The sequence below is a fragment of the Protopterus annectens genome, chromosome 17.part0, assembly GCF_019279795.1.
Source record: "Protopterus annectens isolate FY-2018-M chromosome 17.part0, PAN1.0, whole genome shotgun sequence".
NCBI lineage: Eukaryota > Metazoa > Chordata > Ceratodontiformes > Protopteridae > Protopterus > Protopterus annectens.
In genome coordinates this window covers 740,066,353-740,088,110 of record NC_056751.1, presented here as the reverse complement: position 1 = coordinate 740,088,110, position 21,758 = coordinate 740,066,353, and the positions used below count along the sequence as shown (strand labels likewise).

The 21,758-nt window shown below is 43.8% G+C and overlaps 1 protein-coding gene across 7 annotated transcripts in view; it reads right to left on the bottom strand.

Annotated features, from left to right (window-relative positions):
• The window catches only part of ARHGEF11 (Rho guanine nucleotide exchange factor 11), a 4,318,379-nt gene that overhangs the window by 371,675 nt on the left and 3,924,946 nt on the right, over positions 1-21,758 (bottom strand). For all 7 annotated transcript variants that reach the window (XM_044059024.1, XM_044059020.1, XM_044059026.1 and 4 more), the window contains one exon: positions 602-784. In XM_044059024.1, coding sequence (XP_043914959.1) covers positions 602-784 — 183 coding nt within the window. The remainder of the gene's footprint in view (positions 1-601; positions 785-21,758) is intronic.

Genomic DNA, 21,758 nt, shown 5'->3' with positions numbered 1-21,758 from the left:
CATTCCGCGGTACACTTGGTGGACACATCTACACAAGTCCTATAATCAATAAGCTATTCACAGACAAAAAAACAGCATCCTTCTCTTTAACAGAAGTGGATTACAGCTCTCTCACCCATTACTGAATTTTTAATTACTTCTGAAGCAACTACTCACTCAAGGAACCTTTCTGCATGTACCTAGTGCTATACAAAAAAATATATATATATATCGCTCTTATTCTGCTCGTCGCCCACCATGCAAACATGAAGCATTCACGTCTCACACCTATTAAAACAGTGCTTTACTGAACACGTGTGCCTCTTCCTCTGAAAGGAACCATCTTTGCAGACTTTGCAAACACTCTTCACCTATACAAACCTTCCATCACGTGCCCCTCTTCCAGCAGGATACACTCATTAAGCACACACAGCGTACTTCCAAGTGTTTTGGTGCTGCAGCCTTCCTGGGATGCATGGCTACGTTGTTAGCCTAGTAAACACCTATGAACCTATATGCCTCTATTTTACATTAACTGTAGGCTACACAAACACTTTGTTTCTTCAGATATGTAACAGCACACTGAGCTAAGGTTTGATTCAGAAAACAATCAAATACCCACCATCCTCAAGTGCAGAATCTGCAACCCCCTTCTCATATGCTGCAGGGTAGTGGAATACAGATGCCATGCCTTCTAGTTCTTCCTCCTTGAACCCTCCTGGCTGAGTTGGTGTAGCAACTTCATCATCCTGTCCATCTGTATGTCTCAGCTGAGATGCTACAACATTATCTGAATGATTGTCATCTTTGAAGAAAGGAAATATTCGAAAAGTTATTCATGTGTGACAGTACCATAATCAGACACTTGTGAAGCAGCATAACAAAGACGGAAAGGAATTATAAAGAAATAAAAAATCTGCTGCAAATAAATAAAGAAAACTTCACTCAATCTAGGATGCATTCACATTTTAGCCTGTATTTCCAAGACTGCAACTGTTCTGCTTCTATTTAGTAGATGGCATTTTCTTCTCTTCTCTGCTAACACCTAACAAGGTCTCCAGTTCTACAGCCTGCTAACCAGTGAAATATTCCAGCAGGTCCTTGTCATAAGCTACCTCTCTTTTTCCAGCTGTGGAATTTATGAATTAAGTCTCTGCAGTCTCTCCTGAAATGTCCCCCCCCCAAAAAAAAGGGGTGACTTCATTGGTGAAGAACTACATACTCTACTAGAAGTTTCAGAATACAGCCCTTAGCGTAAATCTAAGGAATAGCTGATGCAAGGATAGGAGCCTAAAATTTGGTAATTCCTGACTCATGAAGTGGTGTTGAGGGATGAAGTCCTGACCATGATGAAGATAGTGAAGTAGGTTGAAGGGGAGGGTGTACAATGAATGGCCAATGCCTGCTCACCAACCTGGGGAGGGGAAGATACCTGAAGGAATCTCACTGTATAGAAAAGACAGCGGAAAGGCTTAGACACAACTAGTTTGGTCAACCTCTTAACTAGTAGGAGAGAAAGGTTTCCACTAAGAAATCCCACTTGTGTTGTTGAAAATAAATCTTATGAAAGCTAAATAATTAGGTCAGAATTTGTACTATGATCACAAGTCTGCCCTTGGAACTGGACTGTTACTTACTGGGAGAGCTAAGAACACGCAGGAAAATTCAGCAAAGCATATGAACACAGATAAAGGTATGTGCACTTCAATAACTAGATTTGATGCTATGTTCCTGAGACAGAAACATGATTCGATTTCATGTTCCTGAGACAGAAACATGATTCGATTTTATGTTCCTGAGACAGAAAAATGATTCTATTTCATGTTCCTGAGACAGAAACATGATTCGATTTCATGTTCCTGAGACAGAAACATGATTCGATTTCAGTCATCCTCTGATTTTCTTTCTTCTTCACGTCTGCAGGATCATCTAACTAGCAATCGCTCCACACTCAACTCACTGAGTTCCTTCATTAAGGTGGAAACCCTCCTGCCTTTCTGTTCCCTTGTAAACATGAGAGTCTGGTGTTAGGAAGAAGGCCAGATAACCAATCCTGCAGACAATCCTAGGTCCATCCCTTTAGCAGCCTGCAAGCACTGCTACAGCTACCTTGGGAGATGTACACACAGTTACATACAAACCAATCTTTTGACCAAGTGGAACACCACATGTAGCAAGGGCACTCATGAGTTTTCATGCGGCCAGCAATACTGCATTCTTGCAGATGTTGTCAATGCAGTGCGCCAAACTGACTCATACCACAGGGAGGGTGAACGGACAGCAACTGCTCACTCCCACCTTCCTCCACTCAGTCACTGCAGCAGCCTTACCACTAGTAAAATGGTAATCTGGGGTGCGGTCAGGGCATTATGGTTCTACGCCATGGAGACTGGGAGGTCATACTCCAATTGATTTGAATATCAGAGTCAGAGATTTCATGGTAGATTACATAACTGATTATGAGCAACTAGCAACTACACAGCTGGATACATAAACATAAATTCTAAGCTATAGTACCAGGTTAAGTCGTTAGACATTGCATGCTTAAAGCACAAACAGTGTGCATTAAACTTCCTTTTGCCGCAGTGAAGTCAGCCATACAGTCCACTTTCAAAGAAAAGGCATTAGGCACTGCAAAGGGCATTAACAAAAGTCAGGATACAGTGAATTTTTCAGAGCAGAAATTAAGTAACAACTTGGGCATACAAGACAGTTTGGTGAAACTGCCATTACCAGGAATCAGTCCACTAGAATGTACGGCAGAAGATCCAAATGTTCTGTATGTCATGGGATCGCTCTCTGTATGGCAGAAGATCCAAATGTTCTGTATGTCAGGGGATCGCTCTCTGTATGGCAGAAGATCCAAATGTTCTGTATGTCAGGGGATCGCTCTCTGTATGGCAGAAGATCCAAATGTTCTGTATGTCAGGGGATCGCTCTCTGTATGGCAGAAGATCCAAATGTTCTGTATGTCAGGGATCGCTCTCTGTATGGCAGAAGATCCAAATGTTCTGTATGTCAGGGGATCGCTCTCTGTATGGCAGAAGATCCAAATGTTCTGTATGTCAGGGGATCGCTCTCTGTATGGCAGAAGATCCAAATGTTCTGTATGTCAGGGATCGCTCTCTGTATGGCAGAAGATCCAAATGTTCTGTATGTCAGGGGATCGCTCTCTCCATGGCAGAAGATCCAAACGTTCTGTATGTCAGGGATCGCTCTCTGTATGGCAGAAGATCCAAATGTTCTGTATGTCAGGGGATCGCTCTCTGTATGGCAGAAGATCCAAATGTTCTGTATGTCAGGGGATCGCTCTCTGTATGGCAGAAGATCCAAATGTTCTGTATGTCAGGGGATCGCTCTCTGTATGGCAGAAGATCCAAATGTTCTGTATGTCAGGGGATCGCGCTCTGTTCAAAAAAGATGTGAACAGAGCAAGTCAAAGTATCCGGAGATAAACAAGAAGGTAACATAACCTTTTACTTACTTTTTTTTTTTACCTTTTAATTGACCTGGTTAAACCCACTAGGCTAACAGCCTCTCTTCAGTGGAGACCTGAGGTGGTATTTACACTACTAAATAAGTACTGGAAAATTAATCAGATGTGTACTGTGGGAATAGAACCCACAACCTCTGATCTTTTAGCGCTGAAGGTGAGTGTGCTACCTGCTGAGCCACTGACACTGATTATCTGCCAAAGAGACAATCTTTCATGAAGATTTCTGTAGTAGAATCTTTTTAATCAGCTGTGGCTGATGCTGCAAGCTCATGCACCATTATACATAACAATGATAAAAGTGCTATGTCAGCAGACTGAACCAGTAAGGTGAAAAGATACTGAAAACCAATACACCAGTCAGTAGGACTTCCATGTCTGAAGACAGAAAAGTACTACATTCTACCAGCTGACAGAGAATACCAGCAAAAAAAAAAAAACATACAAAAAAAAGTCAAGCTAAGTGTAAAATAGTTGTTTCACTTGATATACTTTTGTTGCCGAGTAACATGTCCTTAAAAAGACAAACAGTTGTGGACAAGCAATGATGTTTAAACACTCAAGTGACTCATGAAACTCAGGACATTACAGTGTCAATATTCTAGATAAACATCTTAAGAAGACTGTGAGAAACAGGTCCTCAGAGTTTCACATAAAATGAGCAGAATGCTGTCAAACAGCACGTTCAACATTGACATTTTTCTATGGATACACTACAGAAACTGCTTTGTAGTTTAGAAAACGAGAAATGAATGTATTTCTATCATGAAATACACTGTTACGAATCATGAGATTTGCATGAAGTATAGCAGACCTACGGCTAGATCCACTGTTTGCATGCCTGTCAGTGTTGCAAAGCTTTCCCAGTGTTCCAACTGCATCCCGTCTTCTAAGCTAAGAACATTTTTTGTACTTGTACTTGCTTTACAGTGACCACTACTGCTTTAGAGCAGTTTTAAAGCATTTATTTAATTATGTGGCAAAAAATAGTAATTCCTCTGTTTGTTGGCTTTTCTAGTCTGTGCGCCTCCACATCTCTTTGCAGAAGGGCACATTAGCCAGGAACCTAATTGTTTGGTAGTAGTTTGTTGTTTAATCTGCACTTGAGAGCTGCTTTTGCTGTGCTTTTAAATTAAGAAATTCCAGGATCAGACATCTTGTGGCAGAAGGTGTTTACCTGGTCTCTCTGAGACGGAAAGCACTACAGGAAGCTCATTTTTGGCAAAAATTGTAATTTCTCTATTGGCTTTTCTAGTCTGTGTGTCTCTAAATCGTTCTACGGAAAGGGGGTTGTAGTTATTGGCTAGTGGGTACAGGACACCATTTTCAAGATTTTTTTTCTCTGAGCTTTCCACTGGGCCATGGCAGTTAGCAGTGCCCTGTATAGTACCAAATGCCTAGACAGTAAAATTTACCTATAAAGTTACGACTAGATCAGAAATCTGTTAAACAGCACGGTATTGTGCAGAAATAAGCCTAGAGCAGCGAGCTTGTGCATCGAATAGCACTATCATATCCTAGCAATATATACCATCCTGCCCTTATCCCCAGATACTACCATAGGAGACCTTTGTTAAAACCCAATCCTTACTCTTAAACAGCCAAATCAATTGTGGGATCAGACAATGGGTCTATGTCAAGTATTCGAACTTCCAAAATGTGGAATACCACATGGTCGAGACCATATGGTCGATATTTGGAACTTCGAATATCTAATAAAAAAAAAAAGAAAAAAAAGAAAAACATACACTAACAGTGCGAGCAGGGGGGCAAGCCCCCCACACCTCCTACTTAAATATACCAACTCCGAGACCGCACTTCAGTGCAGAAAAGGGAAATTCTCCCATTCTGCACCATACAGCGCCATTAAAAGTCAACCTTTGAACACTTGAAATGTCAAACACATGCTCTCGACCATATAACGTTCGACAGTTTAAGCGTTCGAATAATTGACAGAGACCCCAGACAACATGGATATACAATTTCCAAATATCTCTGTTGCCAGCTTGTTAGATTTGGGCATCCTAAGGCAATGTAGCAGTTGTCTCATTCTCAGACAACCAGTTAATCATTACAGAAAATAACACAGTATGCAAGAGCTGTAAATACGCAACTTCCTTGGAGGCAATAATCCGATATAAAAATAAGGTTGTCAGGAAGACCAACACTACATCTCTCTCACATACTGTTTACATGACTCACTTATTGTATTATGCTGAGGTGCTTCAAAGAAACCTTCCCAAACCTCAAATATCTCCAGATCCACCTAATGGCAGCATTGCAGATCAGCAATCACTAAGGCACACACCAAAGCAACACCAAACATCTCACATAAGACACTTAACGGTCCCCCAAGTGCAAAGCCCATAAGGCAAGCATACACACTTGTTACTGAGGACTCCACTGTGGGATACACAAGATGCACCACCCACCAAGCTGGACAAGGAGAAGATAACAGTTAGTTGCTATGTGGAGCCAGGATCCACAGTATCACACAAACGGGTCAATATTCTGTTTGGAAGCCCATAAAGAGAATATTTTCCATTGGCTTCTGTTGACTTTCTTGGTGGAGGCCTTCTGGGAGGCCAAGATAATGCCACGAATTGGGGAAGCGAGCCTGGACAGTCCGATTACCACTAGTAGCGAAGAAACCATGTGGTCAGATTGAGGGCATGGAGAGTGGGATGTTGAATTCCTGAGGGATGAGGCAGGAGATCCTGAGTGGACTCCAGTATCCATGGATATTTCAAGTGAGACCAGACAGAAGAGAGCCATACCTGTCGAGGCCAGAAGGGGCAATGAGGATCACTGAGCTCTTCAGCCTGCTTGCATTCTGTAAGAAATTCGGGATCAGAGGAAGGTAGGCATAGAGGAGACCCGGGGGCCAATCATGAATCAAAGCATCCCTCGTTGGCTCCCCCAGAGTGGGGATCAGAGCAAAGTACGTGCTGCACTTCTTGTTGAGGAGCGAGGAAAATAGGTCACAAAAAGGCTGTCCCAGTGGCTGAAGACCATGTTCACTACTATTTGACTGAGAGACCACTCATGAGGAATCAGAATGGACCTGCCAAGTCTGTCTGCTAGTGGGATGGTTCTCCCCATTATATGCATTGCAATAAGAAAGCAGTCTGAAGAGATCTCCCATTCCCAAACCCTCATGGCCTCTCTGCATAACAGGTAGGAATGGGTTCCCTTTTGTTTGCTGATGTACCAGACTTCTGACATGTTGTCTGTGTGGACTTCAATAGTCTTCAGAGGGAGAATGTCCCAAAAGGTTTGCAATGTTAGGAGGACTGCTCTTATCTCTAGGACTCTGATAAGTGATTTTGTTTCCAACAGGTAACATGTAATTGGACCATATTCCCAAGAAATTTCCACCCCACCAGAGCTGGGAAGCTTCCGTGGTTACTGTGGCGACTCGTGGAGGAAGGGAGAATGGCCTGCCCAGAAACAGGTCATCTGACTGGATTCACCAGAGAACATGATGTTTGCAGATTGCAGCGAGTCTTATGGGAAATGACACAGGTTGTTAAAAAATGGACCACTGTATCGCCAATGTCCACTGAAGGATTCGCATAAAGAACCTTGCTAGAAGTACTAAAAGAATGGCAGCTGACATTGACCCAAGAGTGTGTAGTGGGGATGGATGAGACAGTATGGCCTGCACCTGATTTCTCAATGATGTGATGCAATGAAGAGGTAATGATGCCAGTTGAGTCTTAGCGCCCAGCTGAGTCTGTACAGGAGTTAGGTTTGATTTGGCATAGATTATTGAGACGCCTAAGGAGTTGGAGATACAAAGCAAGTAATCCCTGGCTTGTAGAAGTTGAGGCTTAGTTGGGGTGGCGAGGAGCCAATCGGTGAGACAGGGAAACACCCGATATCCTTTGAGTGTCAAGTGAGCTGCCATGACTGCCATGCATTTGGTGAACCCAAAGGGCAGTGTTCTGAACTGATAGTGATTGGCTCCAAGACGAAAGAGCAGATGTCTCCTGGAGCACCTGTCTATTTTGATGTGATAGTATGCATCCTAGAGATCTATAGAGTACATCTAATCGTCTTTGTGCAGAAGGGGCAGGATGGACTGAATTATAACCATTCGGAACTTTGACTTCTTCACATACTGGTTCCAACTGCTTAGATCCAAAAGTGGTCTCAGGTCTCCTGTCTTCTCTAGCAATAAAAAAAATGGGAGCAAGTTTGAAATCCTATCATAGATTACTCTCTTTTACTGCTTCCAGAGGTGGACACAGTCTGGCAATGCTTCAGGAGAGCTGATAGGAACTATCAGAGAGGTCTCTGAAGCCCTGATTTTGCGGACCCACTCTGCTTCTGGGCTGACGTCACCCAATGAAACCTCATCCGGTGATGTCCTCCACTGAAACCTCATCTGCCTATGGAGGAAGTATCCCTGTGTAAGTCCTGAAAAGGCCCCTGAGATTTCCAAAACCACATTTTCTTACCACCTCGCTGGTTCATACAGAATGTATGCTGAGGGGTAAAAAGTTTGATTCCAATGGCAGAAGTCTTTCCCTCTTGTTCACTGCGGGTAGCGTATCTTTCACTGACGGCCTGAACAAATAAGAGCCATCAAAGGGGGCATTAGCAAATGATGCCTTAAAGGGTTCTGTGAAGTTGCATAGCCTCAACCAGGCATGACTCCTAATGCCTATGCCTGAACCGGCTGCCTGCGAGATATCCTCCACCACATGGCAGATCAGCCTCATCGATGTACTGGAAATGGACAGAAGAGTGGCCAGTTGAGGAGAGAAAGAGAACTCCTTGAGGTCCTCTGCAGAAATGAACTCAGAGAGAGTGAGTTTGAACAAATCTCTCTCCAAATGAGTCAAGTGTGCCAGGAAGTTCAACAACCTTGGCATGACCATAACTGAGGCGTACACAGACTTTCCAAATCTGTCCATCGCTCTGGACTCCCTGTTCAGTGGATGGACAGTGGAGCTTTGTTCAGCTAGCTCCTTCTTAGCAGCTGCCACCACAACTATGGCATCAATTGGGATTCCTGTGCTCTAGTGAGGTCTATCTGAAGGTGGAATAAAAACTTGTCCGGGTGCTTAGGGATGGGCTCAACAGTGTCTGGTTCCTTCCAAGCACAGCGGGAAACCAGGTCATTAAGTTCATCCGCTGTGGGGGGGGGGGTCACCCAAGACATACATGGGCCAGCCCTGAAAGTCTACGTCTTGTCATGATGGCTGCAAATGAGATCGGAAGAGAGCTTTATAGGTAGAGGGAGGAGCTTGAGATTTGGATCTGAAGTCTTGTATATTCGGCTGAGTCGGATCTGAGGATCGGATCACAGACCCATTTGTGAGGAAGAATGAAAAGGACAACATCAGAGCCACAAATTTGTATGAGGAACAAACCAAAACTATTAGTCAAAAATCTGGACATTCTGCAAAAATCTGGACAGTTGCGAATAAAGCATGAAAGTGAAGCAAAACCATCTGAACTTATAATCTAGACAAAAAGGCTTAGAAAAAAAGAACAAGGACTGCACAACAGGACCCTTTTGATTTGTAAATTAGAAAATTCCTGAATAATAAACTTTGTCTAGTAACTAAGAGAAAATGGATCTGTGATTCCCTGAGAAAGCATGTTGTGCAGGATGGGAGGAAATAGAAACATCTAGTCCCTTGGACAAGATGGAATCTCCTGGCAAATGTATCATGATGGACTACATTCACAACCCAAATGTCTGAAACAATCTAATGCCAAAAAGGAAGATGAAGACTCAGAGACACAGAAAGGCTGCAAGAGGGGGGGATGGTGGCTGAACAGGAAAGGCAGATAGTCATGCTGCATGGGAGGACAGTCCTTGACTTTTAGAAGTCTTTCTTTTCAAGTCTCCTTTTGATTGTTTTTTAAACTCTTGATTACTGGCTTCTTGCGGCAAAAATTGTTTATTGGAAAAGGGAGCTGAGAAGGAGAGAAAAGTACTATTTGGTCTGAAAAAGGAAGCTTGAAAAAACTGAGTCACTCCTTGAATCAGTTTTCCTCTTTCTTCACACGTCTTAAGGTTGCCACCCCTTCAGTTTTTCCCCTGGAGTATCTGGAAATACAAGGAGTATTCCAGTTCTCCGGTTATCTAATCCCTCTTTTTTTTTTTTAATGAAACATTGCTGCATTTTCAGAAAATGCACCGTTTTCTGCTTTTGTCAGCAGGTCTTGTACACTGGTGAATGGCTGTAAAATCTCCCTCTTGTTGACTAGATTGATGCATTGGAAAAAAAAAAACGTCAACATGACAGACTGCCAAGAAGCTCGTGACAATTAAGGAGTGAAAAGTGGGTGTCTTGACTAGTTAGGTACCTTTTTCAAAAAGGTGACAAAGATTTGGTCTACTGGTGCTTTCTTTTCAGGAGGTTTGAGTTTGCTTTGCTTCCATCATTCATCGGAGGATTCAAATCAGAAATCGGAATCATTGCTAGGCTGCTGGCTGCTTACAGGAAGAAATCCTTGGGTTGCCTGCTTCTAACCATTACCCTAACCTGCTTGCTCAAGCTCTGCCACTTCTGCACCACCAAATGTGCTTCTGGAGCAATCCTGAGACCAGCAGCAAAAGTTTTAAGATGCCAGGCAACCACAGGAAACTCTTGTTTGTGTGTGTTTTTTCTAGGTTTGGCTCCAAGTGCTACTGGTCAGTTTTTAGGGGGAAACAAGCACTGTATTAAATGTATTAAAAAGAAGGTAACTGACTGTGAAAGTCTGCAGAATGTCCTGACTTTTCCCTCATATTTTGCTTGTCCCACATAAAATGCACTGTTTTCTGACAACTAGAGAGCTGAAGTCATTAAACAATGATAGACATTGAGTTTTAGACTTTGTAGCCTTCAGAAAATGAATTTTATTTTAGCATTGTTCTAAGTTTATAAGAGAAATATTTAAACTCTATCCCCATTTTCCTTCATGAAATGCATAATAAAACAAAACCTGTTTTCTAGCAATTTCCTAAGCTTATAATTAACGTCTGTCCCTTGTGGTGGGTCTTTGTCCCCTTATGATGTTTGTTGCTTTCCTTGTTTCTTGTGTAAAGAGGTCTTTCCAGATTTTGCCTCATGTTTTTTTTATTCCTCATTTATTTGTAGTATTCTGGCAAATCACACAGGACTAAAGTCACTATGATGACATATATTTCAGTTTGAGACTTCATATCCTTCAAAAAATGCAAATCCTGTTATTCCAGCAATTTTCTAAGTTTATAAGAGCAACATTTAAAATCTGTCCCTACTTTTGGGCCTTTGACCCCATTATTTTAAGCTTTCACCAGATTTCTTATGCTAAGAGGTTAAGGTATGGTCAAGAGGCTGAAGCCCTTAAATAATGACAGACATCTGAGTTTGACTTCATATCCTTTACAAATGCATGACTAAGCAAAAACTGTTATTCTAGTAATTTTGTAAGATCATCTGTCCCAGAATTTAGGCCCTCTTCCCCCTTGGATGTCTGGTGCTGATTAGATGTCTTCTGCTAAGAGGATGAAATGTATGGTGATGCTGACCAGACTTTCTTTTGCTGTATTCCTCATCAAATCTGTGACTTTCTGGCAAATTGTCGAGGGTTGAAGTCATTAAGTGATAAGACATTTGAGTTTCAGGCTTAAACAGAAAAATATACAACAATGCAAAACTGTTCTATCAACTTTCTTAGTTAGCAAGAAAAATATTTAAAATATGTCCCTGATTTTCAAGTCTTTGCCCCCCCCCCATTATTTTTGGCTTTCTGGCAATTTAATTAAATCACACCATCACGCAAGTACTTAACATGACTTACATTACTAATAGTTATACAATGATGCATAACAGCATGTTGGATAACAGGCATTACATACTTTATGTGGGTTATACATGTAGCAGTTTCGGTCAGTGTGCAAAGCATTAAAGCTAAAAGCTGTTTTAGTATGTTAAATACACACTGTACTTGTACTTCCATTTGGTGCACAACACTAAGGTTGAGGTGTTCAGGTTGTTAAATATGGGCTGTATACATTTAGAGTGAAATGTAAAGCGGTGGGGTTATAAAACGTTATACAATGTTACTAGTCTAAGTATCCATTGTATCATCAGTTTGTCTCTATACAATGTATTACAGTTGAGAGCTGTAATGAACAGGGTGTCTGTCTGTAATGTAATAATCCAGGGTTTGAATTTCTTCATTTTGATTTTGCAATGTGCTTCTGAGTAACTGACTTGACAAGGAAGTGCTTTAATTTTTCTGACTGAGGTTTATAGGTTTACAGGTGTGTTCTAGACTAACGACCACAAGGGCCTTTTTAAGCCCATTCATGCATCCCAAATCTCTGACAAGTTATCAGAGGTAAACCAGAGGGCTCAAGTGAAGTCTGGTATCCCACCTATGACCCAGACGGTGAAAGGACTACCAAGAAACAGAGTATAAAGGATTAGTCCCGATAAAATCACTTTAGCTAATAGCTCTAGGAGACTATCTCTCTGATACCCTCCCTGTTGGAGGAATAAAGACACCTTGTTGAAGTTTCAAGTAGTTTATTCAGTTAAGCCGGTAGATGGATGAGTGTTCTTGGTACCCTTGATAAGTGTAGGAAGGTGCATGGGAGCTGAAACATTTATAGGCTGCCTGTCTCCATTAGAGACACAGGTGCCAAACCAGGGATAAAGCTCCTGTTCCCTCATCCAAATGTCTAAAATACACTTGCACTGGTTTAGCGAAGAAAGTACAGTTGTGTACTCTTACCATAACAGTAGATGTTCGAGTGTATTCACTGTTGCAGTCATCCCTTGTGTGTTATCCATGCTGGGTAGCCCTCCTCTGGCCCGAATACCAGAGTAAAGGATTTCCCCCTCCTGCGTCGGCTGTCTCGGTACAGAGCCTGACGTAAGGTCATCAGGGCTATAAAGAGAGACAGCCGACATCATTACATCAGTTTTTCTTGCCCCCAATAGGTATGAGCCCCCAAGAAGGATGAATTAAAGGGGGAAGGTGGGAGGGAAACAGGACTGCAACAGTGAATACACTCGAACATCTACATTTATGCTAAGTGTACACAACTGTACTATGTTCGTGTTTCACTGTTGCAGTCATGACTTGTGGGAGGATTCCCAAAGCTGAGAGAAAAAGGGTGGAGGGAGGAATATAGGAAGTAAAGGCAAGCACCATATTAAGGGGGTGCCTGCAGGACTGCAGATGCAAAGACTACCCTGCTTTTGGAGAATGTAGCCAGCTGGTAGTGCTTGGTGAGTGTGTGGAAGGATGTCCAGGTAGCAGCTTCCAAAATATCCTTGGTTGGAACCCCTCTCAGGAAGGCAGTGGAAGTAGAGGCTGCTCTAGTGGAATGAGATCTGATAAGATTTGCAAGGACTCTTTCCATTAAAGGAATAGCAGAAATGGATGCAATGAGAGATCCGTTTAGAAATGGTCTGTTTGGAAATGGCCATCCCCTCTGCCCCAGGAGCAAAGGAAACCAGAAGCTGGTCAGATTTCCAGACTGATTTGGTCCTACCCAGGTAATATCTCAATTGCCTATGTACGTCAAGAGTATGCAAAATTCTTTCCCCTTTATTTTGGGGGTAGGGAGATGGATGGCCTGGTTGTGGGAACCTCTAAGACCTCTTTAGGCATAAAGGAGAGGGGTTGGTCCTGAGAAACACCCTGTCAGCATGGAAAATAATGAAGGTCTGTGTACATTTGTTGTATTACTATGTACTATTTACACATTTTACAAATAGTTGTACATGTTTTAAATACTTAGCTTGTAAGTAATTAAAGTTTTTAGATAAATGCACTTTCCAATTTAGTTAGTACATTCTCCACTGTGATAGGCTGTCTTGTATTTTAAATTTGGCTGTTCAGTAGCATGACTTAAGTCTGAAGAAGCGATCAGTTTGGATCGTGAAAGCACTAACTTCTCATTAAATTTTGTTTGTTTCTTCCTTCAGTCGTGGTTTGTCATTTTGTTGTTATTTTTCGCTTTAAAGAGTAGGACAATCCCTGTTTTTGGAGCTCTGTCAGGTAGTCCAGAACCAATGGCAGAGTGGCATGGCAGCTGTTGATGCCATTGCTATGGCACCAGATAGTAAATCTTTTCCATTTGGCTGAGTAGGATTTTCTGGTGCTGTTTTGGCCTCCTTGATGATGTTTAAAACCTGCCTGCTTAAGGTTGTACTGTCATCCGCATTTGTGGTATCAGCCATGAGGACAGCTTGAGAGTAGGGAGGTTTGGGTGCAGTACCGTCCCCTTTCTCCTGAGTTAGAAAGCTTTCTGAGAGGGGCAGGGTCATGGGAGGCTGTTTGGCCAGACTGACTGAACAAGGGGTACCAGTGCTGTCTGGAGCAATGAGAATAACCTTTGGTCCTTCTTCCCTGATCTTGAGAAGTACCTTGGGGATCAGGGGCAGGGCATGCACAAACAGGTTAACCCAGTGGAAGAATAGGGCATCCACCCTCCATGCTTCTGGATGGAACTCTCTGGAGCAGAACTTGGTTAGCTGGTGGTTCTCTGGGGTTGCAAAAAGGTCTATGTCTGGATTCCCCCAGTTTCGAGTGATGATGAGGAAGGTTCCCCTGTACAGCTGCCACTCGTGGGGATCCAGGAGGCTTCTGCTTAGCTGGTCTGCCAGGGTGTTTTGTTTCCCTGGGATATATTGAGCTATCAGGTGCAGTCCCAGATTTGAGGCCAACTGCCAGACTTGCATAGCTAAGCAACATTGGGGCTAAGAGTGAGTTCCCTCCTACTTGTTGATGTACCATATTACTGTTGTATTATTGTCTGTCTTGACTAAGAGCACTCCTACTCTCAGGTATTCTTTGAATGCTAGGATTGCTTGGTGCACCGCCAACATCTCTTTTAGGTTGATATAGACGCCCAGAACATCCTGTTCCCAAATGCCCTGCATGCGCATACTTCCTTGGTGTGCCCCCAGGCTGTGTCTGAGGCATCTGTGGTGACAGCCTGGCTCTGTGGGAGAGTGATGAGGGGTAAGCCCTTGTTTAGGGTACATGCCTCTGCCCACCATAGGAGCTCCTTCTTTAAGCAAGGAATCATGGGCAGCTGGTGTTCTAGTGACTGTGAGTGCTGGCACCAGAGGTTCCTGAGGTACCATTGTAATTTCCTCAAGTGTAGACTGGCTAGGGGTGCCAGCAGAATGCAGGAGGCCATGTACCCCAGCACTTGCAGGAATTTCCTTGCTGTGAGATGGGTCTTACGGGCCAGCTGTGTGAAGTATGAGTGGAAGAACCTCTGCTTCTCCTGAGGGAGGGAGGGTGTTTGAGTAGATGTGTCCAACAGAGCTCCCAGGAAGGTTAACCTTCTCGTAGGGAGAAATTGGGACTTCTCTTGGTTGATAGTGAAGCCCAGGGAGGATAGGAGAGTTTGAACAAAAGTGAAGTCCTGTAGGAGTCTCTCCTTGGTGTCTGCCTGAATGAGGCAGTCGTCCAGGCAGGGGTAAATCTAAATGCCCTTCTGTCTGCAAAAGGCAATGACAGGAGCCAAGCACTTGGTAAAGACTCTGGGAGCAGTGGATAAGCCAAAGGGCAGAGCAGAGAACTGAAAGTGTTGTGACCCTGCTCTGAAGCGCAGGAAACTCCTGCAGGACTTCCTTATGGGAATATGGAGGTAGGCATCCTTCACATCTAGGGTCACTAGCTAAGCATGTGGCATCAACATTGGTAACAGTTTGTGTAAGTTCAGCATTTTGAATCTTGGTACCAGGAGAGACAGATTCAGAGTGGATAGGTCTAAAATGGGGTACCAGGTGCCCTCCTTCTGGGTACCAGAAACAGTTTGAATAAAACCCTTTTCTGGCCTGTTCCTTTGGTACAGGTTCCACAGCACCTTGGGCATAAAGCCTTTTTTATTTGACAGATGGATTCTGCCCTCTGATATGCTGGTACATCTGGGAAGCCTGAATATCTGGGGCTTTCTTTGAAAGAGCATCTGTACCCGCTAGTAATAATTTTTAGGGCCCACAGATCTGAGGTGATGGTCTGCCAATTCTCTAGGAAGAGGGGAAGTCTTCCACCTAGTCTCTCTGGGGGGTTGTGGGGCAGAGGGGGTGTAAAGTCACTGTCAGTCTTTGGAGAAGGGAAGGGGCTTAGAACTCCCCTGCCTAGGTGTTGCAGTGGTCCAGCCTGGATCTCTGTTGGCCTTGTGACTGGTGCCTGGTAGGTCTGTCCCTGCGTGCCTTCCTCTGGACGGGCTTTGTTTAAGCAGGAAAGGACCAATGCTTTGTGGGGAAGTTCCTGCTGAACCTGCAAGAAATCCTTCACAGTCTGCATAGACTTGGCCTTGTCTTCCATTTTCTTAATAACCTCCTCAGCTTTGGGTCCAAATAGATGGTCCTTATCCAGAGGGGCATCTAACAATTTGGACTTTACCTGGTCAGGCAAAGGTTGTTCCCTTAACCAGGCATATCTTCTGATCACACAACCAGTGAATGCGGCCCTGCTGGAAGCCTCCAGGACATCAAACCTGAATGTAGGGAATGTTTGGCTACCTGGGAGCTGGAAATTATAAGATCCGATAGTTCTCTGGTAGTACTGCTGTCTGGTAAGCTTGAATTTTTTTGTTTTAGTAATTCCAGTACATTTTGCTGGTATGTCACCATATGGAATTGACAATTCAGGGCCCTAATGTCTAGGGTAGCCGAAGTGTAGGCTTTTTTGCCGCTCGACAAAGGCACAGGAAAATTATTTTCTTGGGTGGCGAAAGCCAGGGTACATTTTTGGGCTAGGCTTGTATGGGTCCTAGGGCTGATAGCCTAGTACCTACCTATGAACCTAATCTATCTAAAGCTCTGCTCTTTCTGTCAGCTGGAATGGGATTTTTAGAAGAACTAGCCCTAGCCCCCTTAGGACCCTGAGTAATGACCTCTGGGTCAGCTGTTGGATTTTTAAAAAGATAATTGTGGGTGTCTTGCACTCTATAATATCTGTCTGACTTCCTGGGTGCCGGTGGGAGAGAGTCAAGGGTGAGTGCAGACTCCAGAAAGACATCTTCCACCACATCCAGGATAGGGGGAATGGCCAGGAGGTTTATGCTGTGGCAGGTCAAGGAACACTCACAGTCTCTTCTTTGACTGAAGGTAATCCTACACCTCCAGGTGGAAATGTTCCCTGAGGGAATTTAACGTTTCCCTAAAAGAGAGGTCCTCAGGAGGGGTGGCAGGAATAGGATCTTCAGCATCAGACTGCTCAAATAATCTAAATTGGCTTCAGTGTCAGAATCTTCTAGTACTGATCCTTCTGAGTCCTGGCCAGAAAGAGCCTCAGGAGAAGTGTCTGTCTTCCTTTTAGCTGGGGTGGTTTGGGTAGGCTGGCTTCCTCTCATTAGAGTGATTAAATCATCTGCCTATCTGAGCAGCTGCTGGGACTCTGTGGCAGGCTGGAAGGAAGGAAGTTGGTGGCTGGGTCCCTGGGATGGTGTCTTTTTAGGGGTAGTCTTCGTCTTGGGCCTAGAGGATTCAGAGGCCTTATGCAAGGTTACCTTAACCACTGGCGTGGGTGTCAGTCGTCGGAATTGTCTCTGTGGAAGCCGGTGCCTATTAAGCTGCTTCAGACCCAACCACATAACTGAAGGCCAATGTCCTGGCAGGAGAAGATGGACCTGGTGGTGTAACGGACTCCAAATGGGTCTCGGTAGAGGCCTGCAACGGTTCCTTGGCTAGCGTCATGGGCTGCGAAGGCTCCTCACTGAGTTCAGCAACTGAAGTGAGAGGAAGGCTGGCTGACTTTGGACCAGAGTTGTCAGGCCTAACTTTCTGAAGTCTTTCCTTTTCTTTTTTCTACATAATTCCACAGACGCCTGACTGACCGCCACCATACGGCAATGAGAAAGAGAGTCGCTGAAGTGTCTAGCTACAATTTCAGCTCTTCTTCTAATAGTTCTAGCATTAAACAGGACACAGAAAGTACAGTTGTGTAGACTTACCATAAATGTAGATGTTCGAGTGTATTCCCTGTTGCAGTCATTACACTTGGGTTATCCTGCTGGCAGGCTACCCTCAGTTGGCCTGAATTCCAAAGTCTAGGACCGGCGTCGGCTGCTGTTGCCTCTTCCCTGACGTCAATGCGCCAAGGATATAAAAGATGCAGCCGATGCAATTTTCAGATGTCAGGTGGCCCCAAAAGGGCAGGCTAAATAATATGCCAATAAAACATGCATGCACCAAAATATATTATACCTTCATCTACAAGCAAATACACCACATAGGTTGTATAAATTAGAGAAGTGCAGATAAGTCCCAGGAAAGAAATGGGGGATGGAGGGTGGGTAACCTGGACTGCAACAGTGAATACACTCGAACATCTACATTTATGGTAAGTGTACACAACTGTACTATGTTCTTCGTGTTTCACTGTTGCAGTCATTACACATGGGTTGAATCCCAAAGCTATGGTTGGGAGGCTGGAGCTAAATAGCATTAGGAGCGGCTATGAGGCCCTGCAGTACTGCAGTGGCAAAGCCTGCCCTGGATTTAGAATACAGTGGTAAATGATAGTGCTTTGTAAAGGTGTGCACTGAACTCCAGGTAGCAGCCTCTAAAATGTCTTTGTTGGTGCTCCCCTGAGGAAGGCTGCTGCTCTGGTTGAATGTGGCCTAATGCCCTTAGCACTGGCTTGCCATGTTGTGAATAACAGAAACCAATGCAGTGGCCTATCCACTTTGAAATAGTCTGCTTTGAGATAGCCTTTCCTTGTGATCCTGCAGCATATGCCACTAGTAGTTGCTTTGTCTTTCTGAAAGCTTTGGTTCTGTCCAAGTAGAAGCGTAGCTGTCTGTGTATGTCCAAAGAATGCAGAATTCTCTCCCCCTTATTCTGTGGGTTTGGATAAAAAGTAAGCAGATGAATAGTTTGGTTAAGGGCCACACTGGACACTACCTTAGGCATAAATGTCGGGTTTGTCCGCAGAGAAACCCTGTCTGGATAAAAAATGATAAAAGGTTCCACAGCCATGAGTGCCTGTAGCTCTGAGACTCGTCTTGCAGAGGTTATTGCTAGGAGCAGAGCTGTTTTCCAAGATAAAAACTTTATATGAGCTGTAGCGGCTGGCTCAAATGGAGGCAGGGTGAGTTTTTTCAAAACATAATTGAGGTCCCATGCTGGTATTGGTGATCTCCTTGGAGGCCTTAAGTTTTTGGCTCCTCTGAGGTACTGCCTTAACAAGGGATGAGAAAAGATTGGTGACTCTGTATTGTAATGAGCTGAAATGGCAGAGGCATGAATTTTAATTGATGAAAAGGATAGGCTTTTATCCAGCATCTCAGTTAAGTATTGCAAAATCTGAGGAATATTTGGTACAGCTGTGTCAGTTCCTTGTGCCTGGTTCCAAGCACAGAATCTCTTCCATTTTCCAACATAAGATTTTCTGGTACTATGCCTTCTGGCCTCCAAAATGACATCCATTACAGCTTTAGTGAGAGGTGCATTTTGTATCACTACATTATCCGCCATGCTGCCAGATTTAAGGTCTTTAGTTGGCTGTGCAGGATCTGATTGTTTTGTTGGGATAGTAGATGAGGTATTTGAGGCAAGGTCCAAGCCGGGCATTGAGACAAGTTCCTTAGGATTGGATACCGGTGCTGGCGAGGCCAGTCTGGAGCAATCAGTATCATCTTTGGCATCTCTTGTCTGACCTTCAGGAGGACCTTAAGGAGGAGAGGCAGTGGAGGAAAGGCATACACGGCTAAGCTTTTCCAGCTGAAAGATAGGGCGTCCACTTTCCATGCTTGTCTGTGATAACTCCTTGTGCAGAATCTTTTTAGTTGGTAGTTGTGAGGAGAGGCAAATAGATCTATATCCGGGCATCCCTATTTCCTTGTTATCATGCTGAAGACTTGTGGATCCAATTTCCACTTGTGGGGATCCATGAGCTTTCTGCTTAGTTCATCTGCCAGAGTATTTATCTTTCCTGGCAAGAATTGTGCCAGCAGATGTACTTGGTATGTCAATGCTGTGTCCCACAAAGTCATGGCTAGTCTGCAAAGGAGGAAAGAATGAGTGCCTCCCTGCTTGTTTATATACCACATGACCATGGTGTTGTCTGTCTTTATTAGTAGTTGTCCCGGATGAAGTAGGTCCTTGAAGGCTGTCAAGGCATTCTGAACAGCTAGCATCTCTTTTTGATTGATATGTAGATGCATTTGGTTTGCGGGCCATGTGCCTTGAATACATCTTCTTGCCATGTGGTTCCCCCCAGGCATAATCTGAGGCATCTGTTGTTAATGTCCGCCTGGCTGGGGGTAAAGTGAATGGCTAACCCTTGTTTTGGTGGCAAGCCTTCGCCCACCAACGAAACTCCTGTTGCAGGCAGGGAATGAGGGTAATTATTGTTTCCAGGCTGTGGCAATGTTGAGTCCAAACACTTTTTAGGTACCACTGAAGTTTCCTCATATGCAGTCTCGCATATGGAATTAGTAGAATGCAAGATGCCATGAAGCCCAAAGCCTAATTTTTTTTTGCAGATAACTGGGCCTTTGTTGCCAACAGGTTGAAATAGGTAGTCAGATGCCTTTGTTTGTCTGGTGTGAGATAAGCCATCTGGGTAGTTGTATTTAAGTTTGCACACAGTAATATTATCTCGTGAGAGGGTACTAGTTTTGATTTCTTTTCGTTGATTGTGTACCCTAGGCCTGTTAGAAATCTCTTTACAAACGCCAGATGCTGTAGTAGAATGTCCTTGTTCTCTGCTTGAATGAGGCAGTCGTACAAGTAAGGATATATTTGTATTCCTCTTTGTCTGCAGAATGCAATTACTGGTGCCAGGCACTTTATGAAGACCCTGGGCGCAGTAGATAAGTGAAAGGGCAGTGCAGAGATTTGGCAATGCATTGAGCCAGCTTTGAATGTGAGGTATCTTCTGCATGTTTGTCTGATTGGGACATGCAGGTATGCCTCTTTTAGGTCTAAAGTCACAAGCCAAGCCTTCTTGCCCAGCATGGGCAGAAGTTGCTGCAGAGTCAACATTTTGAATTCTGGTATATCCAGAAATGTATTTAGAATAGCTAGGTCCAGTATTGGTCTCCAGGTCTTGTCCTTTCTTGGTACCAAGAACAGTTTTGAATAAAATCCTTGTCCCTGTTCTTGCTCTGGTACTTGTTGAATGGCCCTCATGTCCATGAGGGATGAGACTTGCTTTTGTGCCTCTGCCCATTGATGTTTTGGCAGGTCTGGCCAACCGTTTGTTCTTGGCAGGGTATGGAAGTGAAACTTGTAGCCCTGTGACACTATGTCTAGGACCCATTTGTCCTGGGTTATTATGTGCCAGTTTTGAGAAAAAAGTGCTAGTTTTCCCTCTAAAGGTGCTGCCAGAAGATAAATGCTTGGTGTAGGCAGGGAGAAGTCATTGGAACTGTTTCCTGTATGGCTGTGATTTGTCTTCTCCACTTTTGGAGGTAGAAGCACCCCATTCTTTAGAGCTCTACGAACCTTGGGGCTGGGATCTGCCTCTTGGGCATCCGTATCTGCCCCTTTGTGGTCTGTCTGAAACTAGAAAGGACCAATTCTTTGTCGGCCAGTGTCTGCTAAATCTTGGAGGCTGAACCTGTAAGAAATCCTTAACCGTTTGCATAGATTTAGCTTTGTCTTCCATTTTCTTTAACACCTCCTCTGCGTTAACACCAAACAAAGTATCATGCTGTAATGGGGCATCTAATAATTTTGCTTTGACATAAGGCAGCTTTGTTCCTTTAACCAAGCATGCCTCTTGATAACAGATCCCGTAACAGCGGCTCTGCAGGAGGCCTCCAAAGAATCAAAACCACATTGCAAAATATGCTTTCAACCTTGTTCAGCTGCATGCAATAAATCCTGCATTTCTTTGTTTTCTGCACATTCAGAATTTGTCAACATTTTCTGTTTAAGCAGTGCCATAACATACTGCTGATATTTGAGCATATGAAACTGACAATTTAAAGCCCTTATAGCCAAGGTAGTGGAAGTGTAAATCTTTTTTCCCCAAATGTCCAATGCCCTAGAATCCCTGTCAGATGGGTAGGGTTTTTTGCAGTGGAAGCCTTGACACCTTTGGGACCCTGAGAGATAGTTTCTGGGTCAGCAGCAGGGTTTTTGAATAGGAATTTACGAGAGTCAGGAACCCTGTAGTACCTGTCCTGCTTAACTGGAGCTGGCGGTAAGGAGTCAGACTGGACTCTGAAAAGACATCATCAACAATGTCTAACACAGGTGGAATAGCTAAGGGCCTGTGTTGTGGTAGTAAAAGGAAGTCTCTGAGCCTTTTTTTAGATTCAGAGAAATCTTGGTTCTCCCAGTGGAAATGCTCTCTCATGGTATGCAAG